The sequence below is a fragment of the Budorcas taxicolor genome, chromosome 18 (assembly GCF_023091745.1).
Source record: "Budorcas taxicolor isolate Tak-1 chromosome 18, Takin1.1, whole genome shotgun sequence".
Classification (NCBI taxonomy): domain Eukaryota; kingdom Metazoa; phylum Chordata; class Mammalia; order Artiodactyla; family Bovidae; genus Budorcas; species Budorcas taxicolor.
The window spans coordinates 43,262,001-43,286,959 of record NC_068927.1 but is presented as its reverse complement, the minus strand read 5'-3'; the positions used below and the strand labels follow the sequence as shown (position 1 = coordinate 43,286,959).

Below are 24,959 nucleotides of genomic sequence, written 5' to 3'. Positions count from 1 at the left end.
TGTCTCTTTTTCCATCTCTCTTCCCCTCTCTTCCCATTCATTTGAAAATTGAGTGCAGACACGATGCTCTCTTACCCCTACGTACTTCAATATGTACTCCCTAAAAATAAGGACTTTCACTTATGTAACCACAGAAATCAGAAAATAAACAAAAATCAAGAAATTGATAGCAATACAATACCATTGTCTAATCCATAGGTTTTTATCTGATTTGGCTAATTGTCCTCATAATGTCCTTTCCAGCAAAGACGAGATCCATCAGATCACCTGTTGACTTCCGTTCCCAGGTCTTTTTGTCTCCCTTAATTTGGAGCCCTTCTGCCAGCTTGCTTTGTGCTCCTGACATTGATGTGTTTGAGGACTGGAGACTCCTTATTTTGCAGAATGTCTGAGATTTGGGTTTGCCTGCGGTTTTGTTAGGATTAGACTCAAGTAATGCACTTTGGGCGGAAATACCACCAAAATGATGTGGTACCTTGTCCTCTGTGTGTCCTGTCAGGAGGCATAGGAGGTGGGCTTGTCCTGAGTTGGCCGTATTAACCTGGATCCCTTGGTTACCATGGTGTTGCCAGCTTTCTCCATGCTTAGGAAACACTTATTCCTTTGTGATCAGTAAGTTTGTCATGGGGAGATATTTTGATATTCTGTAAATATCCAGTTACTCCTCAAATGTTAACCCACTTGTTTTAGCATCCATTGATGATGCTTGGTTGATTTACTTATTATTATTCTTAAGGGGGCCTAAAGGAATTTTTCTAATTTTATTATTTCTTCTACAATAACTAGTTATCTCTACTGTCAGAAATAGTTTTCCTTTCTTTTCCATTTACTCATTTATATTAAGGTAACTTATGAATTTTTATTTCATTCAGTGTGTTATGATTCTTTTCTATCATTATTTTGATGCTAAAATATTTTTGGTCACAGATTTGACTTTTCAAACTGGATCCTTTGTCTTTTGGGCATGTCCCCAATCATTCTGTAAGAACTTCCCTACTTTTTGGGACAAGAAGAGGTTCCAGGCTCATCTGGTATTTACTTTGGTCCAGGCCTGGAATCAGCCCTGTCTCCAAGAGTCCTATTTTTTTTTTTACAGACTGGATCCTTTGTCTTTTGGGCATGTCCCCAATCATTCTGTAAGAACTTCCCTACTTTCTGGGACAAGAAGAGGTTCCAGGCTCATCTGGTATTTACTTTGGTCCAGGCCTGGAATCAGCCCTGTCTCCAAGAGTCCTATTTTTTTTTAGTGGAAAATGACATACAGAAACCAAGATATGGAGGCTTGGCATGTTCATTGTTACTGAATTGTCATTGCTTCTAAGGCTTTGTATATATACACATGGACAATCAATCTTTCTCTTTCTTCCCCTATCCCCACCCCATCTCTCACTCCCTTCTTCTCTCTGTCCTTTTTTAAAACAGTAAGTTCTTACTGATACTTTTAATTCCAATCCAACACTACAAGATTCTATTTCCACCACCACTTTCCAGTTTGCAACTCAGTTCTCCAACAGTGGAAACCGTGACTTCAGTTGTCCACAATACACTTGTTTGTTCAATTATCAACTACCCATTAGAATTTTGCCAGATATTTTAATTTTACTTTCAGATTCATTTTAATTAGATAGGCAATATATGAACACATTACTTCTGAAAAAATTTAAATACAGATAAGTATATCTACATTTTCTTTTTCATACTTCTCTACCTTCAGATCTAACCATTAGTATGAATCTTACCTTTAGTATCAATTTTCTATGCCTTATACACTCACATAAATTAGAATTGCAGGGTTTTGAATTATAGCTATATAAATGGCTTCATGATCTACTCTGATCGGCAACTTGTTTATTAAAAAAAAAAAAACTTGGAGATTTTCTTTGTCAGTACATGTTGCTTCACTTCATTGCAGCTCAGTTTGAGAAAGTGATTTGTAAGAGCAGTGTCTGAATATTACTTTAGCAAGTCCAGGGTATGGAATATCACACAGTGCTTGAAAAGAATGCACAGCCATCTCCTGTACATCACCCTAGAGTTGTTGCAATAAAGTAGGATGGTTGCACCTTAGGACATTTGTATCTTGAGTTAAAGGAATATTCCAAACTGGCTACACTGCTGTCACACCACTCTGAATGATTACTGGTGTGTCCTTGTGTACCCAGGAAAGCGAGTGGTCCCTGCCCCTTGATCAAAGGCCGGAAGTGCACTGATACATAAATAATAAGCATGGACTTCAGAGGCTGCAGGCACCTAGAGGCATCAGAGACTCCACTTACCCTCTCTCTGAGCAGGTGGATGACTAGGGTGACAGATGTATGTATGCGTGTGTTGTGGGGTGAGGGAGGGGGACACTCTTAGATCTGCTAGTAAAGGAAACGTTATCAACTTTAGCCTATGTCTTAATCACTCAGAGACATTTCTGTGACTAGGCAAGAAAATCTTCTACATGAACTTAAAAAATTTTTTGTTAATCTTGTCTATTTTGAAGCTGGCTTGGAGAAAATGACAACTTGAAATACTATCAGCACCAACATTTCTTCTAAGAGTAGCTTTGCATTTCTTAGGCCAATTTGTAGGAGTAATAGCCCTTCTATCTCTTTGTCATTTTCCCCCACATGCATTGTTATCCTGCTCGTTATCCTATTTTAGCCCCTCATTCATCCAGTGAGAAAGGTGAGGCAAGTTGTCCCCACTTGGAAGATTTTTCTTACTTTCATGCAGCCATTGTTAGAAGCTGGACCCGAATCCTGGCATCCTAATCCCAATTCAAGATTTTTTTAAGTAAGATATTTTTTTTCTCATATATGAACTTGTAACAGTTGGAAACATACTAGAACATGAAGAAACAACTAAAGTCACCCAAATCACCACCATTATCCAGAGATAACCACTGTGAATATATTCTTCCATATTTCTTACATATATATCAAAATTATATAGAGTAATCAAGTGCTTTATATTGTGAACATTTTCCAATGACATTAAATTTTCTTTGTAAGGTTTCAAATGATTGCATAAAATTCTATCACGTGACTAGATCATCATTTGGGCAGTCCCTCACAGTTTGATTTGGGCTAATTTTATATTGTCATTATTATGAAGTTTCAAATAATATCCTTGAAAGCATTTACTTAACTATATCACTGAAAATGAAGTGCAAGCATGGGCCAAGAGTTATGCACATGTTTAGGGTCTTAACACCTAAGACACAATTCTGCTCTAAAAAGGCTACTGGGCAATCATCAGTATGGTACAAGCAGTTTTCCCACAGTTAAACATAAGAAGTCACAATTGGTTATAGATACATCAAGTTTCCAAATGCATATGAGGAAAAGAGTCAGCAGGGTGAAAGAAGTTTCCTAGGGTCATATAGAGGGGATTCAGCTCCCATTCTCACTGCTTGCTGAACATAAGTCAGCTCTTCCCCCATATCATTCGTGCTTGGCTGACCTTGGCAAGGGAGGTTTGGAACTTCCAATGTTGGTATCTTGTGTCATTGGACATGCTTCTGCCCCCACAACCTTTGCTTCTGCTATTTGAGATGACTCATCCCATATGCAGGCAGCTGGATGATCACCCCAGTGTTCACCTCTCTCTGACCTGGTGAAGTTCAGAGCTCTATACGATACAGGATATGATGCCTGATATGATGACTGGTTAGATAGAGTGGAGCCTGGTCTACACAGCCCCATGCAGCGGTGATGGATAGGTGATATGAGGGACTACTGATAAATGCGACCAACTTGTTTTAAAGTGATGTTTATAAATGAGTAACAGTATAATCATGGGTTGAATTAACAGCATGGATTAAGAACATGCCAGGTACTAGGACTGGAATTGTGTTAAAATCAGACTCAGTAAATTAGGGTTGTGGTTCCTCTAAGTGTAGTGAAGAAAAACTGGTGATAAATTGCAAGTACTGCACTTCTCTGAGCTCATGTAAAGTAAATAGCCATATAACTATATCTATAGCTAGATGAACATCCTTGTTTTTATTGAAAGTTTTAGAGAGGTTGGTTTAAAGGGACTTTCTGGAAGAGGCAAATTTTAAGTGAGGGTTTGAAAACCAGAGTTGTCATGTGTGAGAGGAAACCACTGGCTGCCCGAGGAGATAAGCAAGGCATTTAAAAAATGTGGCCTGAAAGTTCTTCGGGGAAATGAAATTATCCATGTAACTATCTATTGTGGGTTACATCCTTTGAATAATGGCAGACTTGGAGTCTTTAGCAGGAGCAAGACACATGAGTCCAATGAACCTCAAATATTTATGGAACAGCTCAATATTCTCCAAACCTCCCTGATGATAAGAATTCCTATCTTAGTAAATCTGATTCTGATGCCAATGCTTTTGGCCATATCTTTTTGAATGTTGATGACCATAAGATCACCTTCAGATCTTGCTAAATGGCAGATTCCAAATTTGTATGTCTAGCTGGGACCTGAGAGTCTGCATTTTCTTTAAGCTTCCAGGTGATGCTGATGCTGTTCTTCTGAAGACCACATTTTGAAAAGCAAGAGATGTACAGCAGGTGTACATCTATACAGGTATATATAACAGGTATATACAGGTGTATATAACCATAAGCTATATATGGTTTATAGATGAGTTTACATTTTTTTTGATTTGTTGCTAATATTTTTTTAAAAATGGAAGATTCCACTTCTAACCATGATGAAGTAACTGGCACCAGACTGGTTCTTTTGCCATAAACAACTAGATACAATATATGACAATTATTTTCAGGCCATACAAAATAGATAATGAAAACTGGTGATTCTTGAAAGAAGGGAAACTCAAGAGAGAAGCTCTCTGGTCACTTAGCCCGGGGGCAAGTTACAAACAGCACAGCTAAGCTGATGTCTGAGCAGAGCATAGTAGATCAGCTGAGCTGAGGAGACAGAAATAAGAGTTTGGGTCACTTCAACTGCTTGGCATTTGCACAGTGGAGTTTCATAGAAAGGAAACTCTAGGTGTACGTGGCTGGGGGCAGAGAACAGGGCATGGCTGAAGACCAGGGTGCATATGCATGCAGAAGATTACCCAATGCTTATCAAAAAGCATCAGCTAAGGGGTCGATGGGCTTCCCAAGTGGTGCAGTGGTAAAGAATATGCCTGACAATGCAGGAGATGCTAGAGTTGTGGTTTCGATCCCTGGGTCAGGAAGATCCCCTGGAGAAGGAAATGGTAACCCACTCCAGTATTCTTGCCTGGAAAAATTCTAAGGACAGAGGAGCCTGGTGGGCTATAGTCCATGGGGTCATAGTAAGACATGACCGAGTACAGCATAGCACAGAGGCTGTAGAAAGGGTTGAAATCAGAACAGAGGGACCAGGGATTGAGCAATGATGGAGCAAGAGCAGTCTTATGGGGATTGGATGCTGGACTCATGACCCTGTCAGAGTGAAGAGATCTCTTTAACACCTTGCTAATAACACCCCAGGCTGTTAATAACACCCCAGCATGTTAAAAGCATCCACTGAGTTACCAGAAAAGTTGTGTCTTAGATAAGAACTCTAGATTTGACTGAAGAAAATCTAAATTCAAGCCCCCCAAAGATGTAGAGAATTTAGAGATAGCATTTAAGTGAGAGGAGCTTGGAAACATCTTGCACTTTCTAAAGCTCTGTATTAGCAAACATAAAACCAAGCCAACATAAGTTCTAGGTGATCCACCAGCAATTAAATTGCCTAATAAAACAATACATATACTCCTAAAGACAGCTAACAGAATCGACATTCTCTATATCATCTATTATGTTTAGTATTCAATCAAACATGATTGAACATCCAAAAAAAAAAAAAAAAAAACAGAAAAATATGATCCAGAAATAAGGAAAATGTACTCAATAGAAACTAGATGTGAGATGGCCCAGATGCTGGAAACAGCAAGACTTTAAAGCAGCTATTATAATTATGTTCAAGAATTAACAGAAAATTTGGTCTTAATGAGTCAACAGAAAAGCAATTTGAGCAAAGAAAGGCAAACTATAAAAAAGACCCAAATTAAAATTATATATCTGAAAATTATAATAAATGAAAATTTTAAATATTTGCTATACTTAACATAAGACTTTAAATGGACAGAGTGGCCTTATTTATAGGTTAACAGACACTTTCCAACCAAAAGTTCAGAGGAAAAAAGAATTGGGAAAAAAGGAGTAGAGCCTCAGGAACCTGTGTGAAAATAATAAATTACATAATAGCAGTTCTGAAAAACTGAGAGTCGACAAGATCATTCCAGAAACTTTGAAATATTAAAGCAATTTTCATGACAATACTAAGATGTTACTTGCTGTTTTCATGAGTGTACAGTGGCATTTCCCAGAGGCTACATGATATGTTATGTTACAATAGATTAATGCAGAATCAAATATAAGAATCTAGATATCTTTTATCTGTTAAGCCAGAATAACACTCTGTAAAAATAATAAATGATGCCATTCTAAGAATTACTTAAAACATGTTTTTAATTAATTAATATATGTTATTTATGTTAACATATAATAACTGTTTTTCCTTTTTATCCTCCTTCTCTTCATTATTAATAAATAATAATCAATAACAATATTAATCATTAATAAATTATAATTATAAAGAATTTATCAATTTTAATTTCTAATACAGTAAGCATCAATAGAGATATCCCAAATAAACAAATATTCTTTAGAGTTCTTACACTTTTAAATAATGTAAATAAATATCAAGACAAAAAATAAGTACTACTGGTCATGCCAAAGAGAAATTAGAGTTCAAGATGAAAAAAAAAGTGATAATGGGGCAGACCAAAATTTCGAGATATTAATGACTGAAAACATCAAACTCAGTGAAATATAATGACAATTCAGAAAAATGCAGTCACCTCCAAGTAAGATGAATACAAAGTAAAATATCACAGTCAAATTGCCCAAAATCAAAGCTGAGAACATTTCAAAGGCAGCCAGATAAAAAACATATGTGCAGGAATAAAATAAGAAGAAGGCTGACAGCTGATTTCACATCTGAAACAACAGAGGCTAAGAGACAATTGAATTACCTTTTTAGAAGGTAAAAGAAAAAATATTCTGCCAAATCAGTTTCTATATTTGGCAAAAAGTATCTCCAAAAATGAGGATAAAATAAAAATATTTTCTAACAAACAAAAATTTGAAAAATTTTAGTTAGGATACCTACACTACAAAAAATTGCTAAACGGTGTTATTCAGGATGAAAGAAATGATATAAAGTGGAAATTTAAATCTCCAAATGTTTTGAAATAAAATAAGTTTCCTAAATAATGTAGGAGTGAAAAATCACAAAATAATTTTGAAATATTTTGAAGCTAATGGAGATGAGAATAAAATATTTTTTTTAATTGTGTGGTGCTGCCAGAGCAGTACTTTGAACAAAATTTATAACTTTAAATGTCTATATTAGAAAATAAAAATACATAACATTAATTATTTATTTTCATTGTGTAGAGATTAAAAAAAGGAAACTAGAATTTGCCCAAGGTGGTAGAAGGAAAGAATTAATAAATATCAGTTCAATTCAGTTCAGTCACTCAGTCATGTCCAACTCTCTGCGACCCCATGGACTGCAGCGCACCAGGCCTCCCTGTCCATCACCAACTCCCAGAACCTACTCAAACTCATGTCTATTGCGCTGGTGATGCCATTCAACCATCTTATCCTCTGTTGTCCTCTTCTCCTCCCACCCTCAATCTTTCCCAGCATCAGGGTCTTTTCCAATGACTCAGTTCTTCACATCAGGTGGCCAAAGTATTGGAGTTCAGCTTCAGCATCAGTCCTTCCAATGAACACCCAGAACTGATCTCCTTTGGGATGGACTGGTTGGATCTCCTTGCAGTCCAAGGGACTCTCAAGAGTCTTCTCCAACACCACAGGTCAAAAGCATCAATTCTTTAGCACTCAGCTTCCCTTATAGTCCAACTCTCACATCCATACATGACCACTGGAAAAGCCATAACTTTGACTAGATGGACCTTTGTTGGCAAAGTAACATCTCTGCTTTTTAACATGCTGTCTAGGTTAGTCATAACTTTTCTTCCAAGGAGCGAGCATCTTTTAATTTCATGGTTTCAGTCACCATCTGTGGTGATTTTGGAGCCCCCCCCCCCCCAAAAAAAAAAAAGTCTGTCACTGTTTCCATTACCTCCCCATCTATTTGTCATGAAGTGATGGGACCAAATGCCATGATCTTAGTTTTCTGAATGTTGAGTTTTTAGCCAACTTTTTCATCTCCTCTTTCACTTTCATCAAGAGGCTTTTTAGTTCTTCTTCACTTTCTGCCAGAAGGGTGGTGTCATCTGCATATCTGAGGTTATTGATATTTCCCCAGGCAATCTTGATTCCAGCTTGTGCTTCATCCAGCCCAGCATTTCTCATGATATACTCTGCATATAAGTTAAATAAACAGAGTGACAATATACAGCCTTGATGTTCTCCTTTCCCGATTTGGAGCCAGTCTGTTTTTCCTTGTCCAGTTCTAACTCTTGTTTCCTGACCTGCATACAGATTTCTTAGGAGGCAGGTCAGATGGTCTGATACTCCCATCTTTTTCAGAATTGTCCACAGTTTATTGTGATCCACACAGTCAAAGGCTTTGGCATTGTTAATAAAGCAGAAGTAGATTTTTTTCTGGAACTCTCTTGCTTTTTCGATGGTCAAACAGATGTTGGCAATTGGATCTCTGGCTCCTCTGCCTTTTCTAAAACCAGCTTGAACATCTGGAAATTCATGGTTCACATACTGTTGAAGTCTGGCTTTAAGAATTCTGAGCATTACTTTGTTAGCATGTGAGATGAGTGCAACTGTGTGGTAGTTTGAGCATTCTTTGGCATTGCCTTTCTTTGGGATTGGAATGAAAACTGACCTTTTCCAGTCCTATGGCCACTGCTGAGTTTTCCAAGTTTGAGGGCATATTGAGTGCAGCACTTTCATAGCATCATCTCTGAAGATTTGAAATAGCTCAACTGGAATTCCATCACCTCCACTAGTTTTATTCCATCACCTCCACTAGTTTTGTTTGTAGTGATGCTTCCTAAGGCCCACTTGACTTAGCATTTCAGATGTCTGCTCTAGGTGAGTGATCACACCATTGTGATTATCTGGGTCATGAATATCTTTTCTGTATATTTCTTCTGTGTATTCTTGCCACCTCTTTTTAATATCTTCTGCTTCTGTTAGGTCCATACCATTTCTGTCCTTTATTGTGCCCATCTTTGCATGATATGTTCCCTTGGTATCTCTAGTAAATATAAGAGCAGACATTAATGAACAGGAAACATGAATGTAAAGGAAATTAACAATGCCAAAATTTGGTTCTTTGAAAAGATTAATAAAGGTAACAAAACTCTAGCAAGACTAATTGATGAGCAAAGAGCAAAGACAAATTACTAATCTTAGAAATACAAATGGGAATATTGATATGTATTCTATAGACTATCAATACACATCCACAATATAACAAATGCATATCCTAAAGAATAATAAGAAATAATAATAATAAATATAAAAAAGTTATTATGGACAACTTTATGCCAATACATTTAACAGCTTAGATGAAATGGGCAAGTGCTTTAAAAAACACAATCTTCTAAAACTTGATCAACAGGAAATATTTGAATAATCCTATAAAATTAAATAACTTACTTTATTATCAAATATCTTCCCACAAGGGAAGCTCTGTGTTGTGACAAGTTCACTATTGGATACTATCAAATTCTTACAAAAGCAATAACAATAATACACAAACATTTTAAAAAATATAGGAGGAGATACTGCTTTCCAACATGCCTTTTAAGACCAGCATTACCCTGATAGAAAGTTGACAATGTTATTAGAAGGAAAAAAAATTACTGGCCAAAACCTCTCATGAACATACAAGCCAAAATCCTTAATAAAATATTAGCTAACTTAATGGAACACTCTCTAACAGGTATATCCTAGGGTTGCAAAGATATTTCAATATTTAAAAATTAATTAATGTAAATTAGCACATTGCAGAATTAATGAAAATAAAATCACATGGTCATCTCAATAGACACAGAAAAAGAACTTGATGAAATCCACAACTCACCCATGATTAAAAAAAGTAAAATCAGCAAATCACTGATAGAAGGAAAGTTTCTTAACCTGATGATGGAAATCTATGAAAATCATATAGTAACCATCATTCATAATGATTAAATACTGAATGCTTTCTTCTAAGACTGGGAAAAAGGCAAAGTTGTGCAATCTCATATCTTTTCATCAATACATTACTAAATGTCCTAGCCAGTGTGATAAGAAAATGAAATAAAAAAAAATAAATATTAAAAAAGAGGAAATAAATCTTTGTTTCTTAATACATAATATGATTGTCTGCTTAGAAAATCCTAAGGAATCTATGAAAGCCTACCAGATCTAAAAATAAATTTAGTTAGGTCACATAAAACAAGATGAATGTACAAAATTAATTGTATTTATATATGAACCAGACATATTTAGAAAGTAAAACTTGAAAATAAAATATTTAGGAGTAAATTTAATGAAAACTATGCAGGATTTATACACAGAAAACTGTGAAATGTTATTGAAAGAAATTAAGAAAGATTTCAATAAGTTAAACGGTACATCCTGCTAAGGAATTGGAAGATTAGATAGAGTTAAGATGTCCATTGTCCCCAAATTGATCTATAGAGTCAATAAAGTGACAATCAAGATCTCAGCAGACTTTTTCTTTTGTATAAGGTAGCAAAATGATGCTAAAATTTTACGTGAAAAATCAAAGGATCAATTCTTAAAAAAGCAAAATCAATTCTTAAAAAAAAAAAAACGGTATTGGAGAATTCACACTACCTGATTTCTATGTTACAAGAACTAGTATCTGTGTGGAACAAAAATGAACAAAGCCTTTACTTCACTTCATTTTCAAGAAGTAATTGGAAATGGTTCATAGATTTGAGCATAAAACTTAAAACTTTTAGAAGACAACGTAAGATATGAATTGTGCAACTTAGGGGTAGAAAAATATTTCTAAGGATCCAGAAAGCATTGACAAAAGAAGAAAACTGACAAATTGTGCTTCATTAATATTAAAATTGTTTGCCTTTCAAAAGACATTGAAGGAAAGAAAATATCATGCCACAGACTGGGAGATATTATTTGCATTACATACATCTGACAAAGGCTTGCATCCAGATGATATAAAGCTCTCTCACAACTCAGTAATAGGAAGGCAAACAACTAATAAAAGATCTGAACAGACAGTTCACAAAAGAAGATATACAGATGGCCAATGAGCACATGAGACGATGCTCGACACCATCAGTTATTAGGAAAATGCAAATTAAATGAGATACCACTTCATAGCCAAATGACTAAAATTATGACTAAAATGACTAAAATTAAAAAGGCTGGTAATAGCAAGCACTGGGAAAGATGTTGAACAACTGGAACTCATATATTATTGGGTGGGTAGGGGAGTGGGGGGTGTAAAATGGTACAATCACTTTTGAAACTGTTTGGCAGCTTTTATATATGATAAGCATACTTTTACCAGATGATTCAGCAGTTCCATCCCTAGATTTTTTTTCCCCCCAAAAGATGCAAAAACTATGTCCATAAAAAAACTTATCCAGAAATGATCATAGCAGCTTTATTGATAATAGTTTAAATCTAGAAAGAACCCAAATGAGAATGAAAAAACAGTTATTATACAATGGACTAGTACTCAGGCATAAAAAGGAGCAACCTATTGATACATAAAACACGATGGATAGATCTCAAGATATCATACTGAGTAGAAAAAAGTGGGCAGAAAAAAAAAGATTCTGTATGAGTCCATTTATATTAAATTCTAAAACAGGCAAACTATATCTATAGGGATAAAAATCAGACCAGTGGTGTACTGGAACAGTGGGTGGGAGGGAGAAGACTGACTTCACAGGTAGGAGGACTCTCTCTGGGGTGATAAAAATGTTCTATAACTTGAGTGGGCCAGTGGTTGTACAGGTGTAATATGTGCTGTGTTAAGTTGCTTCAGTCTTATCTTACTCTTTGCAGCCCTATGGATTGTAAGCTGCCAGGCTCCTCTGTCCATGGGGATTCTCCAAGCAAGAATACTGGCGTGGGTTGCCATGTCCTCCTCCAGGGGATCTTTCCGACCCAGCGATCTTTATGTCTCCTGCACCGGCAGGCTGGTTCTTTACCACTGGCACCACATGAGAAGCCCTGTATAGGTATATACATTTGTCACTGACTTGTGCACTCAAAATGTGCTAATTTTACTATTATAAGTCAGCCATGAATAAAATTAGTTTTTTAAACTGGTGCATTTAACATAAAAATCCGTGCTTTTAGAATTCTCTTAAGAAGCCAGATCTCGAAATACTAGGCAAGCAATCCCACATAGCAACAACCAGGCTGCCCCATTCTGATGAGAAAAACATCTTTCTAAAGTTCCCCATAGGTTCCTTCCCTCCCTAGTCACTTGCTACCTGTTGAATGACTTTTGGCCTTTGTTCTTAAACAATAAACAAATAAGTTTGTTCATATGCTGATTGACTTATTCAGCTATCAATCTTTGGTCCAATATGTTCTCAATTCCTTGGATTGGCCATTTTTTTTCTCTCTGAGATCAATCCCTCTTCATCTGAGGAGCAGGGACAGAGTGAAGCTACAGTAATACCATCCAGGGAATGGTATCATTATGGACCCTCCCCAAGCTTAGCTACTTTTGGCTCAGGGTAAGGTCGAATGTTTTTGCTCATTTGGAATCAGGGAAAGAGGGAAAGAGAAAGGAAGTCAGGGTCACTTTGTTCTGACCATATATAACTCCTGGATCTTTCTTTCAAGATCAGTTCTGAGGTGGAGGAGCATGTGACTAAGGTCGCATTACAAAAAACCCAATTAGGGCATATAAATCAGGATGTGGAGTTAAAAGAAAGTGGGGTTTTATAAAATGGATCATTATTATATGGCTCTGGCTCTGTAAATCAGTCAGTTGTAGCTAAAGTGTGGAGTGAATGCCCTTAAATCAGAACATTTTCTTTAGGAATTCCTAGGCACGACTTGTAAAGCTGCTGTAGGATCTGTGAGCTTCGATTGGAGTTATGTAAATCCATTGCCTCCCCTATAAAGCAGTTGAATGTTTTAACTAAATCTAATTCTTAAAATAATGATTTCTGAATCAAAACTTTGCTGGGAAGATTTACAGGCAAGTTTTATAAATCAACAGCAAGATATATAACTCAGATAGTGAGAAGTGCAGATTTATAAATCCAACTTGTAAATCAGGAGAAAAAACATCATGTTTTACACTAAATAATATTTTTACAAATGGCACCTCATACATCATGCAATTGCCACAAATCTTTCACGCCGGAGTCAGGCTACATAATACAGGGCTGAATCACTAAGGAAATTGAGGCCTGGGTGGTGATGTCGGCAGGAAGACTCGTGGGCTTGAAAAAATGCTGCTCCATCTCTCTCATCAATGGAGATGGGTGAGGGTCTCCGGGATCAGAGTCTCTCGGGTTTTTAATTCCTCCTGGCAGCCTGAGAGCCCCATGACTGTGGGAGAATTTCATCACCATCCAAGTCTCAGTTTACACATCTACAAAGTGCAGACAATAATCCCTTTGCCAAAAGATTATTGAGGGGATTAAATGAGATGATATCAGTAAAGCAATGAGCTCAGTGACTGGAAAATACTTAGTGCTTAATAAATGTTCATTGTTACCTGTTGGTATCAAATTCACTGCTATTGTTGTTGATATTAGTATTTTCAGCTTACCTCAGTTTTCCTTTCCATGATGCATTAAAAAAAGCAGTTGTGGGAAGCAGGGGCAGTGACGCGGCTATTGACTAGTGAGCAGTGAATAGTTGCTGGAAGCTGGTTCATGTCTTCCTACTCCAGCTGTGTTTGGCTGGACCATCTTCCCTGGTATTACTCAATTTCTGGCTGCAAGAATTTCCCCCAAAAGGTTCTTGAAGCCCAGTTTTTGAGACCCAACTTGCAACACAGAATTTAAATAAAAGCTAATGTTTTTAAGAAGCTTGTTACAAAAGTAATACATTTTTATTGCAGAATATTTGGAAAATAATGAAAATCACTAATACTCTTGCTACCCAGAGATAATCACTGATAACTTTCTGGTTATCCTCTTAAGGTCTTTTTCTATGCATATATTTACATATATACATATTTTAAAATCCAAAAATGAGACCACATTGTGCAGGTTGTTTGACAAATTTTTTTCCATTTAACTATATATTGTGAACCTTTTCCAAAGTCACTAAGTAGTTCTTGGTAATATTTTTTTTTTATGATCGTGGATTATACTGCACCATAATTTATTTAACCGGTTCCATATTGTCAGACATTTATTTTGTTTTTAATTTTTTGCTATTATAAACAACCTTCCAGGGAACATCTTTTAAATAAATTTCTGCAGTTATTTATGATTATTTACTAAGGATAAATTCCTAGAAGAGGAATTGCTGTGTAAATGGGCTGTGCACTTTTTTAAGAATTTTGCCAAGTTACCCACTGGAAATCTTGTTTCACTTTAAGCCCTTGCCAGCAATCTATGGGTGCCCATTTCCCCATGCTCCAGACGATCTTTTTTCTTTTTTTAAACTGTCAGTGTAATAGCTGAAAAATTGTTTCACTATTGTTTCAGTTTGCACATCTCTGACAGCTTGTAAAGTTAAACATTGTTCATATTTTTGCCCTTAGTACTTCTTTTGTGGATTTCCTAATCATGTCTTTTGTCCACAATGACATTTCAGAGCATTAGAAATATTAACCCTTTCTTACTTATATTGTAAACGCTTGTTTTCTCAGTTTGTCACTTTCCCTTAAATTGTGCTTATGGCAGAAGATTTCAAGTTATATGTGGTTAATTCTATCAGTATTTACTTTATGATAAGACACTCTTAAAAGGCTTTCCCAGCACAAGATCAGAGAAACATGCACCTATATTTACTTCCAGCTACTTTGTATATGTACTTTAAACCTTGAATCTAACTGAAATTTATTTTAGGAGGTGATGTGAAGTGGTGATGAATCAATTTAGTCTTAGGTTTTCATAATTGTCCCTTTATTACTTCATCTGGAGATCCGAACTATATGTTCTTTCTACCGGCTTCTCCCCGAGTTCAATCTATTTTAATTATGGTAGTCTTAGAACCTATTTTTATATCTGTTTGTGCAAATATCCCTAATATTTCCATTCATCAAATTCTACTTAATTATTTTGTTCATTGATTCTTCCAGACATTTAGAATTATCTTGTCAAGTGTCGAAGAAAAAAGGTATTAAAACATGGATTGGAATTACAACAGACGTCTATCAATTAGAGTGCCACCCTTACAATAGTTAGCCTTCTCTTACAAAGAAGAAGACACATGGTATGCATCCCCTCTTATTTTAGCCTCCTTGCATCTGCCTCAGTAAATGTTTTCTTTCCATTCCCTTCCAAAACTGTTGGGTCAGGATAGCTTCCTAATCTGGTGGGGCTGATTTTATTTGACCTTGTTTCAGTAGAATTTAAAATCTAAAGTCCTCTAAGAGAAGGGAGGGGATGGAGAGCAGTTAACTGAAGGTTAGAGTGACAAGGACGTTTGTGTCTCTCCTCTGAAGCACTTGCTTCCAGGGAGGTGCTGTATAAAACTTCAAACACCAGCATCTACAAATGACCCTACAGTCACCAACCCATGTGAAATACTTCTGCGCAGGCTCACTTTGTCTCTTGGCTGGCAACCTTCCATGTTCAAATATCTCACCACAAGGAAAAATATTTGACCTTAAGCTACTGATTGAAACACAATAAAACAAATAATAATGAAAAAAATGAAACACCTGTCCTGGGAAATTGTACTGGGAAAGATACTCGACACTGTCTCCAATATCATTGGGGAATTCAGGAATTATGAGAGCTCAACTGTGCTTGCTTGTTTTCTGAGTGTTATTGGGCTCCTTCTATTCTCCTTCCAAGTGTTCAATAAAGTATGGCCTTGGGCACTATGAACAGATTGGGAGCTTAAGATGATTCCAGCTGTTTCACGGAGAATGTGGGGGAGGGAGAACAAGAATGGTCTCAGGAAGACATTTGGGAGGCAGTTCCATTGTCCAGATGGGACAGGATGATATTATGCACTTATTGAGGGCAGTGCTGGTGGAGGGAAGGCATCAGAGTCTAGATATATTTTGGTGATGGAATCAATTGGACTTGATGATGAGATTAGAGAAAAGGGGATGTCAAGGATGATTCCCAGATTTCTGGCAAAAGAAACTGGATTATTGCTGAGATTTCTTGACTGAAATAGAAGAAGATCTGGGGGCATCAGGAGAACTGGCCAGATTTGAATTTTGGATATGCTTGGATAGATCCAGACTCTATTGGCATTAAGTGATAGAAATCGACCTCCAACTCTCCCAAATGAAAAAGTGTCTTGATTTGTGTAATAGAATGGCTAGGAGTGGGACTGGTGTCCGGATCTGGGTGCCCCGTGTTGTTGTCAGGCATCTCTCTCTTCTCTCCCCCCTCTGGAATCCAACCCCCTCCCCCAATGTGCTTCCTCTGTGCCACTTTTATCCTCAAGTAAATTTCTCCTCACATCCATCTAAGACTTATATTCTTCTAGTTTAGCATTCCCAGTAGAAAAGTAAGATTTTTCCCTCCAAATAGCACTAATAAAATTATTGGGAATAAATGTTCTTGACCCATTTTTGACCACACACCTCTGTTTATACAAATCTGATGCTGGTATACTAGTTATAGGACTAAACTACCTGGAGAATATAACTCCAAAGGATTGTTCTCCAAAGCTAAACTGGGTACTGTTACCAATGCAAGAAATAGGACAGACAAATCACAGATGCCTACTATTTGCCAACAATAGGTGACCTTATAATTGACTGTCCAAAACACATTTGAACATGAAAGGGGTGAGGGGAATAATGATGCCAGGGCAACAGAGATTATCCTGACCACCTAGAGATGTATTGTCACCTTATCCATAAGATATCCAAGTAGAAACGTTGACTAGTTGTTAGTGTTCAGCTAAGAGGGCTGGAATGGGATGCAGGAATTGGAGCAGGTGACAGGAGCAGTCCTGACGGAATGATAAGAAAAGAAGCCAGTTTGGAATGGGTTGAAGACTGAAAGGAGGTGAGGAATTGGAACGGCATGTGGGCACGACTCTCCTCCGCTGGATTGGGAAGGACAATAAGAAGAAAAAGTAAGAGCAGGGATAAAGTGTGTAGGAGCTGGGGAGGTGCTTTGAAGAAGAGGAGACAAATGGACATTTTTGAAAAGAGCAGAAGGAAGCTCTGAGAAGGCAGGAGGAGAAGGGGTCCTTAGGAGGGAGGGGGGCCAGCTTCACCTTTATCACAGGAGGGACGCAGGGAGAAGGGGCAGGTGCAGGTAGGTGACGAAGTCAGTGTTGGGCGGATGAGAGGCTCTATGTGATGGCTTCTCAGTGCCCCCACAAAATACATCATAAAGCCGTTTGCCAAGAGTGGACTTTGAGGACAGAGAGGAGTTGAGACAGTCACCGTCCTAAGAAGGCTGGTGAGAGAAATGCGCCAACATTTCTGGGCAACACGGTGGCCCAGACTCTGCTGGACCTGGAATGAGAGCAATCTTTGGAATTCTTCTCCGCTGAAGACATCTAAGGAAAAGGCAGTGCCCCTGGCAAGGCTGGGAAACATCCTCAGTTTATCCCCACTGGGCTGGTTGCAGACCACCTCCCTTCATTCTCTAGGACTCCAAAGAGGTTGACACATTTCCTGTCCCCACAATCTCAAACAGACTCTGGACAGTCTGTATTTGGTATGCATAGAGGGTCATGCTTTAGAGACCCCTGAAGTAAGGTGGCCTCGCTCCTATGAATGACAGCATCTGTGTGAAGGAGAGACATGTCTTAAAGCTTTCTTTTCAATTTTGGGAGGTTGCTGAAGTTGGGACAAGACAGAATTTGCCATAAAGCACCTGTCTGACCTCAAGTCCTCCAGAGATCTCTAGCCAGGCGTTTTGGTTGCCAGTAGCTACTCTAGAAACTTCATGAGGACGGGGCACTGAGGGGGAGTCACCGTGTGCCTCTGGACACAGGCACTCTGCTTAGCACATAGAAGATGCCTCACATCTGCTGAATGAGCAGGAGCTTGTTCGGGAGCTTGTTCTGCACTGACTGATGGGTTAAGCCCTCCAGGTTCCCTGAGCTTTTAGCCTGAACTTGGAAGCTGGCACCTTTCTGTTTTCATCCTGGCTAGTCTTTTGCCATTTAAGAAATTCATGTTGAGGTTTATCACCTCCAACCTTTGAGCACAGTGTCTTTCATTGATTGACATTTGATAAATTAAGTACAAAATGTTAATGAAAATGTTACAAAAGGAAATCATGGTAGATTTACCTTTTCTTTTTTTTAGCATTGAAATAAAAGGAACTCTTTTCTGTACACCAGATACTTGCTGAAGTTGCTAAATAACAAGGATCTGATTTAGTATCTGGGTATATGGGAGATTGATGGCTAGAGAATGAGAATGAGAGGTAGTATTGACCCACCGCACCTGACTTCTAGCAGATCTTGTCTGGTCCAGAAGGACCTGCTTGACCAAAGCACAAAGGATCAGAGCCTGAAAGATGGGGATGGAGACATCCTCGGGTGTTTGTCTCTGCAACAAACGTCACTTGAAACTTCCCTTTCCCCCCTTCAGAATGCCAACGTGATTATGCATCGAGCTGTTGCTATTTACAGAGCTCTTAGCACAGAGAGCATTACACAGCCAGTGACACAGAATTACAACCATCTAGACATATGGTTTGGATAAACAAAGCACAAAGCGCAAATTAACCATGGTTGACTATAACTCCCGCTTTCTGCTCCCCAGGGAGGGACTTTAGTGAAACTCCCAGTCGGAGAAAGCAATACATATCAGAAAGTATAGTACATCCAGCGTGGTTTAGACAAATGCTAAGCCTTATTTAATGCTTTTCATGGTGCCAGAACACAATGGCACCAACCTGTCTAGGAAAAGTTATAACTCTGTGCCAGTTTCCTGTAAATAGTAACTGTACGCCTACCGGATTCCATGCCTATGTGCTCCAAGGCCAAAGAATGCCTTTCATTTGTCATCACCTTGCTTCCACTTCCCGTGTCCCCAAAGGCGGGTTGCCTCATGCATCTGGATGTCAGAGCTGCATGGAGTTGGACATAAGTAGCCTCTTTTGAGTAAATACCCTTCGACTTCCTCTGTGGTCCTTCCCCTTCACTGAGTCCTCCCCCTCTATGCTCGTCTGCAGAGAAAGACCCCCCCTCCCACGCTTGGACAGTCAAGGTCTGAGCTCATCCAATCCCAGGGGTGCCATTAGGAGTGGGCTGATTCTCTTTTCTGGCAGAAAGGGGTCTCCTTACTTCCCATATTTTATATTTCATGAGAAATTCTTCCAGGACAGGAAACTTTCTGTGTGAGGTCTTTGGCCTCATCATTGACACATGAACCTTATAAACTTTGTTTGACAATAAAGAGTATAATATTTGCTTTTCATAATACATGTGCATCGCTTTCCAAAGGAGAGAGCAAAATAAATAAATAACCAGAGTAAGAGGCTTCTACTTGGCTTGGAAGCTTGTACTGGAGTTTTTCAAAAGGGAAAAGAAATCCACAAAACACTTGGCTAAATATATACCTACTTTTTTCCCCCTTGTATTTAGCGGCTTTTAAGATGTACATTATATATTTAATTCTCTCTATCTCTCTCTCTCCCTCTGCCTCTCTCTCTCTCTCTCTCTCTCACACACACACACTTGCACTTTATAAAAATTAAAATTAGAGCCCATCATCTAGGGACTTAAGAAGGTATGCACACATGGCCCCAGAAATACTAAGGGCTCTTTAGTACCAGATAAACCTTAAAGACTTAAATCTTACTTGTTGATAAAACTTCAAGACTCATTATCTTATTAGCTGACACTAATATTTTAAGTAAATATCAAGAACAAATTCTGCTCCATGAAACAAGCAGTTTTCAGGCTCAGAAGTTCAAAGAGAGTCAGAAGGGCATGAAATCTAACATCTTTTCAATGGAAATCCCAGATGTCAACTTCCAGAGTGGTATGGTCATCTTGAACTGGGTGATTTCTGTGAGATCCATTCAAGTGGCCTTGACATTCTCTCCTTGTGAAGACTGGGATGGCAGCAGGACGCTCCCGCCCTGGTTCTGAATGGGTATTTATCGACCTGTCTGCTTGCTGTCATTTCCGCGTCTCATTTTCAACTCTCTGAAGTGAATAAGGAAGACTGCTGAATCACTCTCTGTCATGTTAGTTTGGCCAAATAGAAATGGGGTGGGACAGGAGCCGAGATTTCCAGGGCAAAGCTAATGGACTTACCAAAGCCACTTACCTGGATTCAATAATTCAAATCAACTCCATTCAATTCTACAAATATTTCCTGATATCTCCTATGAAAAAAGTCCTGGTGCTGAGCCTAGTAGGAAATGATCAATTTTCCCCTCTTGAAGTTTCAGTTTAGAAGGAAGATATTTAGGGATAAAATAATCCTACGGCAGGAAGGCAGCAATGAGAGAGGCGGGAGGACCGGAAGGAGGGAGGAATCAACTGATTAGCACTGGGAAGCAGAAAGGTGGGACCTGGATATTGCTCCAAATGCTTTCAAAGTTTCTCCAGATCCAGAAAGCTCATGGAGTGTGTACCAAGTCTCAGTCCTACTGGTGTCTTTCCTAACAAGAATCAAATGAGGGCCTTCCTTGGTGGTCCAGCGGCAGGCTTTGTGCTCCCAGCGCAGGGGGCCCGGGTTCAATCTCTAGTCAGGGAACTATTCTAGATCCTGCATACCCCAACTAAGACCTGGCACAGCCTAAATAAATATATGAAAAAAGAGTCCAGTGAGAATATCTCCAAGCATGTTGAAAATAACAGCTGGTCACAAGCCCACTCCCATCGTCGACTCAATGTACATTGGATGTGTTTCATTTTGCTTCTATGTGAAACAGATTATATTAGTCCATAAAGAGAGATTTTACATTTAGTCTTATGTGACATTCATTGGTAACATGTTCCCATATGCACTTACAGGTGTCCATTCAGGAAATTTCTGGGAAATTGCTTCGAGGCCTAAAGAATTGATGGGAAGGGTGAAAACTCAGACTCAAAAGAAACTGGGATCAAGGTATACCGAGGGTTCAGGCCAACTCAGCCTTAAGCAGTGGCAAGGAATGTTCTCTGCTTTGGAGGGTTGAGCTCCAAACACTTCCCTGACCTCATATCAGTCTTCTACATATTCAAAGTCGTGTGGGAGATTTTGGCTGATTGCCCTGGCTAGACAGAGTCCAGGGCCCAATACTCGACACCACGATTTACATTCTTAACATGATCAACATAAAGGGAGAGGAACTCCCTGCCCCAGGAAGGAATCAGATCTCTGTTATTGGGAGTAAGGTGAAATGTCTGGGGGGGCCACGACACAAAGACCACCATAGTCAATGAAGCAAATGCTGTGTTCTTGCCAGTATAATTAAGACATGGGCAGTGAGCGAAGGGACGCACAGTCTAGTGTTGGAGGGTAAAAAACTCACCAAGGAAGAAAGGAAAGTGCTACAGCAAAGGGGAGATGAAGGAACAGTTCCAGGGAAATCAGAAAAGGGACTGTTGCTTCTGTCTCACGTGTTCAAGGAAGCTCCGGATGAAATTGTGGTGATGCCATAGAGGAAATGGGAAATGTATCCTAGGAGCTCATACATCTGGCTGAGCCCATGAGGAGGTTCAGGTCAGCAAACAATTTGACATAAGGAGAATTTTGCATGTTTATTGGAGTTACGGGCTTCCCCGATAGCTCAGAGGTAAAGAATCCACCTGCAATGGAGGTGACAGAGGAAATGCAGGTTCAATGCCTGGGTTGAAGACCTCCTGGAGAAGGAAATGGTAAACCGCTTCAGTATTCTTGCCTGGGAAATCCCATGGAGAGAGGAGGCTGGAGGGCTACATGGGGTCACAAAGAGTTGAGCACAACTGCGTGACTGAGTGCACACATACAAATTGGAGTTATGATATCTGTCCTTTATTGATTTTGGTTTGAGGACCCTTCACCACCCACTCCTTGACAGTTGTATGTCTAAAAAAGTTTCTGGTCCGGGCCGAGGGCGAGCGAGGGCGGGCGCGGGGCCGCGGGTGCGCTCGGCCGCCATCCCCGCCTCGCGCACCGTAGCGCAGTCCCAAGATGGCGGCCACCATGAAGAAGGCGGCTGCAGAAGATGTCAATGTCACTTTTGAGGATCAACAAAAGATAAACAAATTTGCACGGAATACAAGTAGGATCACAGAGCTGAAGGAAGAAATAGAAGTAAAAAAGAAACAACTCCAGAATTTAGAAGATGCCTGTGAGGACATCATGCTTGCAGATGACGACTGCTTAATGATACCTTATCAGATTGGCGATGTTTTCATTAGTCATTCTCAAGAAGAAACACAAGAAATGTTAGAAGAAGCCAAGAAAAATTTGCAAGAAGAAATTGACGCCTTAGAATCCAGAGTGGAATCAATTCAGCGGGTGTTAGCAGATTTGAAAGTTCAGTTATATGCAAAATTTGGAAGTAACATAAACCTTGAAGCTGATGAAAGTTAAACATTTTATAAAATTTTTTTAATTTGTTTAATAAACTTGAATATTGTTTAAAATGATAATTTCCCTTCTTCAAATGAAATGGAAAGCAAGACTTTTTTTAAATTTTTCATTTATTTAATGGAAACTTGCCTATTTTCACATCTTGCTTATTTATTTTATATTTTTAAAAGAAGACAGTATTCATCTATGTATTTTGCAGAACAATTATATCAAGTGTAGGGGCTTTGTGTCATGTTATTAAAATCAGTTAAAAAAAAAAGTTTCTATCTTGGGTGTGTGTGTAACTACACACACATACACACTTTTGTTGGAAACCCTTTCCTAAAATTGTCCTCTATCTACCCACAGAAAATTCAGTGTCTATAGCCTGAGTTTTCACTGCAATTTATCCTCACATCTGAGGCTACACTTGCCACATTAAATTGAAATTCTCTGCGGTGGATGGTGTCTTGCCCATCGTGGGATCCTCTGTGCTGGGCATAGTACTTGACACCATTTGGCATGGGATAAATGCTGACTGAATAAACATAGATGAGCCTCATGTATGCTTGTGTGCTTAGTTGCTCAGTGTGTCTGACTCTTTGGACCCCGTGGAGTGTAGCCCACCAGGCTCCTCTCTCCATGGGGTCTCTCAGGCAAGAATACTGGATCAGGTAGCCATTTCCTGCTCAGGGGATCTTCCTGACCCAGGGACTGAACCCTCATCTCCTGCGTCTCCTGCATTGCAAATGGATTTACCACTGAGCCGTCGGGGATGCTCCATATACATATTCCTTAAATCTTAATCTTTTTACTGCTGGGCATCATAAATGTTTGCAAGCTGGCGTTCTAACTACTTTAGCCTTTACGCTGTTTTCATGCAGCTTCTTTCTCTGGTTTCCCTATTGGCTTCTGTAGTTGCCTCAATGGGAAGAGGTGTTCATTTTGGCACCTATTGAACCTTCATTTCCAGAGTCATAAACATGGGACTCTCCAAAATCTACTCCCTCATCTTCCTGAGCACACAGCTAAACTACATTTCCCAGCCTCCTTTGCAATTAGGTGTGGCCACATGACTCAGTTTTAGCCAATGGAAAGAGGAAGTGAAGTGCAAACTTCTAGGACCACCAGTTAAAACCTCCCCAAATACCATACTTCCCTTCTTTTTTCTCTTTTGCTAGATGAATGGAGAGGATGCTAAGGCTCTAACCCCTAATAGCCATGAATCAAATATAGCTATTTACATTTAAATTAATTAAAATTAAATAAAAATAAGAGACAAAGAAATATTGTGATTCCATGGACTCCTGACTCCTTCCCTCCTCCAAACCCAATGAAATAAAAATAAAATATGAAATTAAACTAGAGAATCCCCTAGTTCTGCCTTGTGTGTGAAACATGGATGTGACCCCAAAATAGAGAGGAAAAGAGACAGTGAGAGAGCTCAGCTTCCCGACTGATTTAGGACCCAGCATTCCTCTCATCACCTCCCCACCACTGTTCCTGCACCGAGGCTTTTTACTGTGGAGAGGTAACTATAAGACTATGGATAGCCAGTTTGAATCCTATCTTCAGCATTTCCTTGTTGTATGACCATAGTCTTTCTATTTAATGTTTCTGGACTTCAATCCCCACCCCCCTTTTAAAGTTACAACTGATGCTTTTAACTTCAGTCATCAGTTTTATGGAAATAGCACATCTACATGGCAGCCACTGTTTCTCTATTTTTATTTCATACAGATGCCCAGTTGTTCCAGCACTATGTGTTGAAAAGAAGATCTTTTCCGTAATTGATTTAACTTGGCATTGGCACCTTTTTCAAAGATTAATTGACTATATGTATGGTGGGTCTATTTCTGAACTCGCTCTTGTTCCATTGATCTATTAGGCTATTCATATGTTAATAGCACTGTCTTGACTTCTGTAGCTATATTTAAATGCTATAAAATATTCTTGAAACTAGGTAACAAAGGTCCTTCAATGTTTTTCTTTAAAAAAAATAACTATAATTGAAAATTCAGTTACAGTCTCACTAACTATAATTAAAATGCCCCATAGCCACATGTCCTTAGTGTCTACCACATTGGACAGGCAATATAACAGTTCCATCACCACAGAAAGTTCTATTGGCTAGCACTCTTCTAGATGAGGTTAAAATCATGAAAGGGACAGAGGCTGGGTCCCTAAATGATGGCTAAAGCAGTCACGCCGTCACTACCACTCATTGGATTTGATTAAATAAATAGATAAGCTTCTGTTGTGTTGAACCCTTTAGACATGGAGGTTTATCATTCATAGTAGGTAGTAACCTCTTATTTGACACAAGGGCCTTGTGTTAAGATACTGAA

General features: G+C 38.7%; 1 protein-coding gene across 1 annotated transcript; it reads left to right on the top strand.

Annotated features, from left to right (window-relative positions):
- The first annotated feature begins 22,204 nt into the window (after positions 1-22,204).
- LOC128063632 (prefoldin subunit 4) lies at positions 22,205-22,697 on the top strand. The gene has a single exon (XM_052656433.1). It carries the CDS (start codon positions 22,228-22,230, stop codon positions 22,630-22,632), a length of 405 nt encoding a protein of 134 aa, XP_052512393.1. The 5' UTR covers positions 22,205-22,227; the 3' UTR covers positions 22,633-22,697.
- The last annotated feature ends 2,262 nt before the right edge of the window (positions 22,698-24,959 follow it).